The 9,071-nt window shown below is 43.2% G+C and overlaps 1 protein-coding gene across 4 annotated transcripts; it reads left to right on the top strand.

Annotated features, from left to right (window-relative positions):
* The first annotated feature begins 400 nt into the window (after positions 1 to 400).
* ZNF174 (zinc finger protein 174) lies at positions 401 to 8,687 on the top strand. 4 transcript variants are annotated; one of them, XM_036310589.1, is made up of 4 exons: positions 401 to 846; positions 1,811 to 2,033; positions 5,333 to 5,375; positions 5,516 to 5,657. In XM_036310589.1, the coding sequence occupies exons 1-3, from the start codon at positions 439 to 441 to the stop codon at positions 5,353 to 5,355; spliced, it is 654 nt and encodes a 217-aa protein (XP_036166482.1). In that variant the 5' UTR covers positions 401 to 438; the 3' UTR covers positions 5,356 to 5,375; positions 5,516 to 5,657. The 4 variants fall into 4 exon arrangements, with proteins under 4 accessions (XP_036166482.1, XP_036166480.1, XP_036166479.1 ...); XM_036310587.1 differs by lacking the exon at positions 1,811 to 2,033 and having other exon boundaries at positions 5,516 to 8,687; XM_036310586.1 differs by lacking the exon at positions 5,333 to 5,375 and having other exon boundaries at positions 5,516 to 8,687.
* The last annotated feature ends 384 nt before the right edge of the window (positions 8,688 to 9,071 follow it).

Genomic DNA, 9,071 nt, shown 5'->3' with positions numbered 1-9,071 from the left:
GGTCACCCCGAGGTGGCGCCGGGTGAGCTGCTGGAGGTCTCCTAACCAGAATTCGGGACAGCCGGTGCCGGTGTCTGACAGCTTGAACTTTTCCTAGGTCATGCTGCGCGTTTCTTCTGAGACTTCGCGCGCTCATCGGTGAAATAAAAGCAGTATTTCCCCACAGTTTCCTCTGAAGATTTTCTGACTTTTCTCCTTCACAAGATAGTTCTAGAAACTATCGGAAAGACAGACGCTTTCCACTCCCAGGGACTGTGTTGCCTTCAGGAGTCTGGAGTCAAGGCCAGTGAATGAGAAGGGCCTGTCTGCATCCTGTCCTCAACACCTTCAGGAGAACTTCGTTTCTAGCGTTTAGAACGACTTCTCCAGGGCTATGATCCCTCAGGCTTGAGCTGTTTTCGAGGAGAAAAAAAAAAAAGCTGTCTCCTGATCCCCAGAATGGCAGCTAAGATGGAGATAACGCTGAGCTCTCAGTCCCACATTCAGGCTTCTTCCAAGCAAGAGAGACACATCATAGCAAAGCTAGAAGAGAAGCGGGGGACGGCTCTGCAAAAGGACTGCCCCAACCCTGAGGCCTCTCGCCAGAGCTTTAGACGGTTTTGTTATCAAGAGGTGTCTGGACCCCAAGAAGCACTCTTCCGGCTCCGGCAACTCTGCCGGCAGTGGCTGCAGCCCGAGCTGCACACCAAAGAGCAGATTCTGGAGCTGCTGGTGCTGGAGCAGTTCCTGAACATCCTGCCCCCCGAGATCCAGGCTCGGGTCAGGCATCGATGTCCAATGAGCAGCAAGGAGATGGTGACTCTGGTGGAAGATTTTCACAGAGCAGCCAAGAGACCAAAGCAGTGGGTAAGGAGGGTCTTCTTTGATGGTCCCTAGGATTTTTCTTTTTTCTTCCCCGTCTGGATAATGTTTGGTTTCTGGGCCCTCCCTAATCAGAGCCCAGAAATGGACCAGATGGCTTCAAACATGTTTTCTGGCCTCTATTTTGGGAACATTTCCCCTACCCCCAGATGTACCAGGTTTTCAGAAAACCCACCCATGGGCGCTTCCATGACAAAGTGGAGGATCAAGTAAGGTTATTGAGCCTTTGCTGACAGATCTCCCCTCTGTTCCTTTTGAAGGTTTCCTACCATCAGGATTCTTAGCAGATAGTGTAATCCTGTTGGGTAGGAATTTGATTTATGAGGAACTTCACTGAACCTTGTTCTAGTCAAGTGTCTTGCATATTGCCTTTGGATCAGGAAGTCACAGCTCAGTTGGCTAGTATCCCTTTCAACCCTCACCCTCAAAGTCAGACCAAAGCTGGATCCTCAGCAGGAAGCAAACAACCATGTGCTTTGGGGAATGGAAGCAGTTAGGGAACAGGAGTGGGGCAGTCCTCTTAGAGCCTTGGGCAGAACAATTTATTAGGTAAAGATGGTTTTTAATGGCCCTTACTACACTGCTTCCCAATTCTACAGAGCCTGTTTTCAGGAGTAGTAGGGAGGCAGGTGGGCATAGGGTGGGAATCATGACTGACCCTGTTGTCTGCGCCTGCTCTTTAGTGACTTTGATTCCAGGCCTTGAGCAAGGCCCAAGCTTTAGGATTCTCCACTCAAGAAGTATTGGCTGATTTGAAGCAGCCTCATTCTGGTCATTTCCCATGTCCTTCCCTGTGTTTTCTTTGAGAGTTTCAGCGATCTCTATCAAAGGTGACCTCCAGTACATTATCAGGAATTCCCAGGGTCAGGGGTCCTTACAGAGCAGTGAGAGGTCAAGCTGCCTGAGTCAGTCCTCTGGCTGCACTCTAATGCATGGGGCTTGTTCCTAGGTGGCTGTTTGTATGCAGGGGCAGAAAGTGCTCTTGGAGAGAACTGGATCTCAGCTTGGAGAACAGGAACTGCCAGACTTTCAACTGCAAACTCCTAGGAGATATCCTAGGGAAAACTGTTTGGAGGAGCCTTTCCAGGCAGGACTTCAGGACCAGTTTAGCCTCCATCAGTGGGAAAAATCCCCACTCCTTCTGGAACCAGCCACCAAATTGGCTGGGACAGGTAAATGCACTGTGCCTCCTCTCTCCCTCTCATCAGTCTTCATCTCCATCAAAGCATTCATGGTTGTGAAAAGCCATAGACAAGATGATGATTTTTTTTAAAATGTTGTATGTAATTGTAGATCTTTATGCCTGAAAAATTTTCACTGATTAGAATGGTAGTGGTATGCCCAGGTGGTGTGGCTCAGTGGTTGAGCATTAACCTATGAACCAGGAGGTCACAGTTCGATTTCTAGTCAGGGCACATGCCCGGGTTCCAGGCTTGATCTTCAGTGTGGGGCATGCAGGAGGCAGCTGATCAGTGATTCTCTCTCATCATTGATGTTTCTATCTCTCCCTCTCCCTTCCTCTCTGAAAGCAACAAAAATATATTTAAAGAAAAACGAATGGCAGTGATACTACACATGAGAACTATGTTTTTATTTTCTGTTAATGACTATTTGACAATGCAGTACACAACAAGACTGTTCTAGTGCTTTTCTGTCCCTTTTAGGGCTTCCTATATAGTGCAGACAGATCCAAATATGACCACTGACTAACTTTCATGCAAGCTGAGTTTCATCACTTAAAATGGTCCTCTACTAGTATTTAGAAGGGGCCTACACAATGTTCTTTTCATTAGAGAAAAAGCCCACTCCATATTATTTTCTGCCTCCTTCTCCTATGACATTTTCTATGCTTTAAACTTTTGTGTCCACTTCCTTACCTGTCTCTGGTACAATGCCAGTATAACTCTCAGCCGTACTCCACACAGCCCTGTGACTGCTAAAACTGAATGACAGTGACCTTTGGCCAGTCTTGGTGAAGTAAATATAGGATACAGTCAGCAAGTTAGAGAGTTACAAGAAAACTAGAGCCTTGATCCCTTCAGATTTGCTACAGTCAGTGAAACACTTTGATTTCATTATTCTCAGAACTCAAGAATGAAGAAGAATTGGGGCATCCAATAGAAAATCAGTGTGACCCTGGCTGAGGTCCTGCGCCATAATCTATGGCCTTCGTGGACCTGAATAAAGTGGACCACACACACTTCCTTCCCCTGGCTCAGCAAAGGCAACTGGCTGTGTGTGCAGTATCTTCCTTCATTTGTAGATTCTCATGCTTCTCATCCCTAAGATCCAACAGTGTCTTCCTTCAGAGCTGCACTGTGCAATATAGTTGCCACTAGCCACATGCAACTGTGTAGATGTTGTTTATTGAGATATAATTCACATACTATAAAATTCACCTTTTTAAAGTGTGAATTTTAGTATAATTACAGTGGTTTTTAGTATAATTACACAGTTGTGCAACCATCACCACTAATTTCTGAATATTTTCATAATCTCAAAAAAGATACCTATTAGCAGTCACTCTCCATCCCTTCCTCTCTAATCCCTGACAATCACTGTCTACTTTCTGTCTCTTGATTTGCCTATTCTGGACATTTCATTGTCCAGCATCATGTAAAATGTGCTCTTTTATGATTGGCTTTTTCACTTAACATATTTTCAAGGTTAATCCATATTGTAGCATGTATCAGTACTTTATTCCTTTTTAAGGCTAAATGATATTTTATTAATGGACATTTTGTTATCAGTTGATGGACATTTGGGTTTTCACTTGGGGGTATTATGAATAATGCTACTGTGAATATTTGTATACAAGTGGACATGTTTTCATTGCTCTTAGGTATGGAGTGGAATTACTGGGTGATATGGCAATTATGTTTAACTTTTGGAGGAAACACCAGACTGTTTTCTAAAGAGGCTGTGCAATTTTACATTCCCAACAACAGTCTATGGGGATTCCACTTTCTTTACATCCTTGCTAACATTTGTTACTGTTGTCTTTTTTATTACAGCCATCCTAGTAGGTGGGAAGTGGTATCTCGTGGATGTTTTGAGTTATTTCCCTAGTAACTAATGATGTTGAGCATCTGTCCATGTGTTTATTGGCCACTTATATATTCTTTGGAGACATGTCTGTTCAGATCCTTTGCTCATTTTTAAATTGAGTTAGTCTTTTTATTGTTGAAAGAGTTCTTTACATATTCTGGATACTAGACCCTTATATAGAGTTTACAAGTGTTTTTCCTATTCTTTGGGTTGTCTTTTTACTTTCTTACTTTTTGTTGTTAATCCTCACCTGAGGATCATTTTCTCCATTGATTTTTAGAGAGAATGGAAGGGGAGGGAAAGAGACAGACAGAGAAAAAAAACATTGATGTATGAGAAATACATTGATCGGTTGCCTCCCACTCAAGCCCTGACCAGGGCTGGGGATGGAACCTACAACACAGGTTCGTGCCCTTGACTGGAAGTTGAACTTGTGATTCTTCGGTGCTTGGGCTGACGCTCTAAACACTAAGCACACTGGCCAGGGATCTTTTTATTTTCTTAGTAGTATTCTTTGAAGCACAAATGTTTTTTATTTTAATTAAGTCCAGATTATCTGTTTTTTTCTATATCTGCTTATGTTTTTGGTCACATATGTAAATTACCATTGCCTAATTCAAAGTCATAAGGATTTACATCTATATTTTATTTAAAGAGAGATTGGTTTAGTTCTTACATTTAGGTCTTTGATCCATTTTAAATTAATTTTTGTATATGCTATAAGGTGGGGATCCAACTTCCTTCTTTTGCATCTGGAAATCCAGTTATCCTAGCACCATTTATTGAAAAGACTATTATTTCCCCATTGAGTTGTCTTGTCAACCTTGTTGAAGAGCAATTGATTATAATTGCATGGGCTGCTTATTTAAATTAATTAAACGTGTAAAATCCAGTTTCTCACACTAGTCACATTTCAAGTACTCAGTACCTGCATGTGGCTAGTGGCTGCTATATTGAATAGCACTTGCACACACGTACACACACACATATTGCCTACATGTCAGGAATTCTATGGGATAACACAGCTCTGGATCCTCTGACTAGCCCACAGCTATTCCAGCTAATTTCCATCCTGATTCTCAATCCTGTTGGTTAGAAGTTGGGTAGTTTCTGTAAATAGGATGCATATCTAACCCATATTCCAGGTTCCAAACACAAATGCTGTCAATTTTATAAGGAAAGGAAATTACACATTCATTGGATTTACCATTATTTGAAGAGAAAGTGGTGGTCATTCAATGTCCATGAAGAGAGAGTGAATTTGCAAAGTTGACATTCCAACTCTCTTCTTTTTATTCCTTAGTTGATACTCAGGCCTTTGGGTTTGCTTTTCCCTATTTCTCCTTTCCTAAGCCTTTCCTAAAGTTAGGAAGAAGGGAGGAGGTTGGAAAACTTGGTTCCTAACTTTAACATAAATTTCCAGGTACCACCCCCCAAAGATTCTGACTCAGCAGTCTGCTTGTTCGGTAAGTGCTCCAGATGAGTCTAATGCAAGTCGCCAGTGGAGGACCACAGATTGAGAAACCTTACAGTATATTTCATAACTCTTTTGCTGAGGTTCTTTCTTTGAAGCCCAAAATATGAAACAGATTCTTTCTAATTATAGAGGCCCCCAGAATGAAAAGTGAGAACAAGGAGAATCCACAACAGGAAGGTACTAAAGGAGCAAAGCCATGTTCAGTGTCACCCAGCAGACCCAAAGGGAATCGTCTGCAGAGTCCTGATCCAAGAGGGGCAAATATGAGTGAATCCCGGTTGTCACGAAGGCAGGTCAGCCCCCCAAATGCTCAAAAGCCATTCACTCACTTCCAGAGACATTACAGGGAACTGGAATATATCAGCAGCCCCCTAAAAAACCATCCACTGAGAGAGCTGAAGAAAAGCAAAGGAAGTAAAAGAAGCCTGAACAGTCGTTTGCAACGTCCAAGTCACCAGGCGACCCACTCAGTGAAGAAACCTTACAAATGTGATGACTGTGGGAAAAGCTTCACATGGAATTCAGAGCTGAAAAGACACAAGCGAGTCCACACAGGGGAGAGACCCTATACCTGTGGAGAGTGTGGCAACTGCTTTGGGCGTCAATCAACTCTGAAACTGCACCAGCGGATCCACACTGGAGAGAAGCCGTACCAGTGTGGCCAGTGTGGGAAAAGCTTTCGCCAGAGCTCAAACCTTCACCAGCATCACAGACTTCACCATGGGGACTGAAAGCAGAGCTTTGGTCTTTCTGTTCAGAAGGAAGGTATTCATGTTTCTCCTTCCCCTTAGTTGCATATAAATTATAAAGACTGTCTGTGGGACTTACAAGGAATGCAGGAGGTCCCTGAAAAATGACAGTGTACATTTCGCTGGTGAGGGATCCCAGAAGAAGCTGTTGGGAACATGACCATGCACGGTGACAGGGTGAAGAAATGGCAGGTCTGAGCACTGATTGAAAGGGAACTGGGATCTCTACTGGAGAGTGGGGCATAACTACTGAAGGAGCATCAGGATGATCCTGCAGATGTCCCTGTCCCATGTTAAATCTTTTCTGCACTGCTTTATTTATCCTCAAGGGTATATTCTATATATAGTTATATATTTGCTGTTATACCAGGCAATCTTTATCATGCACACACTTTAATAAAGATGGGTGATACACAAGAATTTCAAGGCAAAAGTTCATTGGAATATAAATACCCTAGTATTCTTTCTGTAATTCCTGGCTGTTCATAACAAAGGACACATGAAGGGAGAATATGAACATACTTGTGTGAGGAGAGGGTTTCTAAGTAATTAGTGCTTTTACCACACACACACATATTGAGGGATCTTTTTTATATCAAAGCACCCTTAATTTAGGAAAAGAAAATCTACACAGCTACTGCAATCCTGTCCAAGGGATAGGGAAAAGCTACAACCAGGAGCAAGTAGTGGATGTAGACTGCTAAGCAGATGTCACAGGGAATCCTTACGACTCTCCTTTCTCACGTGCCAGTAGCTTTAGGAATAACAGAATAATTGGGGTAATGAAAAAGTTTTAAAAACTGAATTATTTCAGTATGTTTACTAAGAATTATTGAAATGGGTTAATTATATATGTAATTAAGCCAAAATGAAGTTTCTGAAAATAACAAAATATACTTATATAAGATGTTAAAGTCCTGGAACTAGGCCTGAGAGATTATCTAATCCCATTCCTTTATTCTCTCATAGTGGAAATTAAAATGCAATTATAATGCAATTTTTAGTTACCCTGGGCAAACCAGCTGATCCCCCAGTTGAGAGAAAACTTTTGGTAGATAGGTGCACTATCTCATGCAGAAAACTGGTACGTAGCATTCTTCCTAAAGCATCAGTATCCTAAAGTCACTCCTAGTCACCTCAGGACTGTGGCTTGTGCTGTCATTACCTCCCTCCCCATTACATTCTTCCTTACAGCAGAGGGTCAAGTGCACATACCTGCATTCCTGCTTTCCAGATATTTGCACATAGTTTCCTTTGCCTTTAGACCCTGCAACACATACCCCCCTTCCATCCTCTCACTTCACAAGAGTTGCCTGCTCTGCAAATCCTTCTCTGACAAGTTCTAGGCATACTTAGACTTAATGGAATGTCACTCCCTACACCATTCTGCACACCAGTGGTGCTCAAACTGGGAGTACATTTTGCCCCCAAGAGGAGATTTGGCCAAGTCTGGAAACATTGTTGGGGAAGGAAGGATAGCTCCTGGCCCCTCGTGCGTGGAGACCAGGAGTACGGCTAAATATCAGACAGTGCACGGGATGGCCCCCACAACAGAATTATCTGATCCAAAATGTCAATAGTGCTAGGGTTGGGGAGCTGTATCATACAGGATAAAAGATCTTTAAGGACAAGAACCTGTTTTACCACCATTTTAGCTATTGGACTTAGCCATATGCCACCAGGAGAAATAGAGAAATAGGTGTCAGTAATTGAAGTGCCAGGGGCTCCTCGGGGCCCATTTCTGACTGAATCAGATCCTGGTGACAATCTGTTGAATGCAGTGGATGAAACTTTTTATCTCTGGGGCAGAGGTGGACTTATTAATGGAAGCCTAGTGGCCTTTGTCATAATGTTTGGTCGCCCTTTAGACTAATCCACAGTCCTCTTCCCAACAAATACATTAGATATTAGAAGAGTTCTTCATCATTATTAGGCCTAGACCAGCAGTCGCCAACTGGTGGCCCGTGGATCACTAGTGGTCAGTGATGTCTGAAAAGTTGGTGACCGCTGGTTTAAGGAAACCTTTGGAGCAGTGGTTGCCAACTGGTGGTCCGTGGACCATTGGTCGTCTGTGAGGTCCAAAAGGTTGGCGACCTCTGGCCTAGACCATACCTCACTCCTGTCTGCTGCCTCTCACTGGCCAGGGCCTCTTTGGTTCCTCATTCTGTTCCTACCTACCCCACCTCCTTTTTCCATGCCAATTTCACTATTGTTTCTTAACTTTCCTAATCTTACTTATATCTGTATTAATTTCTTTTGGTTGCTGTAACAGATGACCACAAACTTAGTGGCTTAAGACAGCACAAACATCTCAGAGTTCCAGAGGTCAGAAGTCCAAAATCAGTTTTGTTGAGCTGAAATCAAGGTGTAAATAGCCCTGGTTTCTGGTTTCTTCTGGGGGTTCTGAGAGGTGAATCTTGTTTCCTTGTGTTTTTCAGCTTCTAGTGGCTGCTGGTATTCCTTGGCTTGTGGTCCCTTCCTCCACCTTTTTTGTTTTGTTTATTTGTTTGTTTGTTTTTAACATTTTAAAAACAATATTTTAAATTGATTCCAGAGAGGAAGGGTGGGGGGGGGAGAGAGAGAGAGAGAGAGAGAGAGAGAGAGAGAGAGAGAGAAACATCAGTGATGAGAGAGAATCATCAATCGGCCGCTTCCTGCACCCCCCCCCCCCCCACTGGGGACCCAACCCGCAACCCAGGCATGTGCCCTTGACTGGAATCAAACCTGGGACCCTTCAGTCTACAGGGCCAAACCCGCTAGGGCCTTTCCTCCATCTTCAAAGTGCATCCCCCCACTCTGTCATCACATCACCTTCTCTGACTCTGACCCTCTGGCCTCCCTCTTATAAGGAATATTATGATTATATTGGGCTCACTTAGATAATCCAAGGTAATCTCCCCATCAAGATCGTTTAAATATAATCACATCTGCAAAAT

This window comes from Myotis myotis, unplaced genomic scaffold, assembly GCF_014108235.1.
Source record: "Myotis myotis isolate mMyoMyo1 unplaced genomic scaffold, mMyoMyo1.p scaffold_m19_p_5, whole genome shotgun sequence".
Classification (NCBI taxonomy): domain Eukaryota; kingdom Metazoa; phylum Chordata; class Mammalia; order Chiroptera; family Vespertilionidae; genus Myotis; species Myotis myotis.
The sequence above is the reverse complement of the archived record's forward strand: the minus strand, read 5'-3'. Positions and strand labels throughout refer to the sequence as shown.

Excerpts from the sequence above, each read along its gene's own strand:
- ZNF174 (XM_036310586.1), top strand. The coding sequence starts at position 439 with ATGGCAGCTAAGATGGAGATAACGCTGAGCTCTCAGTCCCACATTCAG. Across the intron at positions 847-1,810 it reads CCAAGAGACCAAAGCAGTGG|GTGGCTGTTTGTATGCAGGG; the intron begins GTAAGGAGGGTC and ends GCTTGTTCCTAG. Across the intron at positions 2,034-5,515 it reads CACCAAATTGGCTGGGACAG|AGGCCCCCAGAATGAAAAGT; the intron begins GTAAATGCACTG and ends TTCTAATTATAG.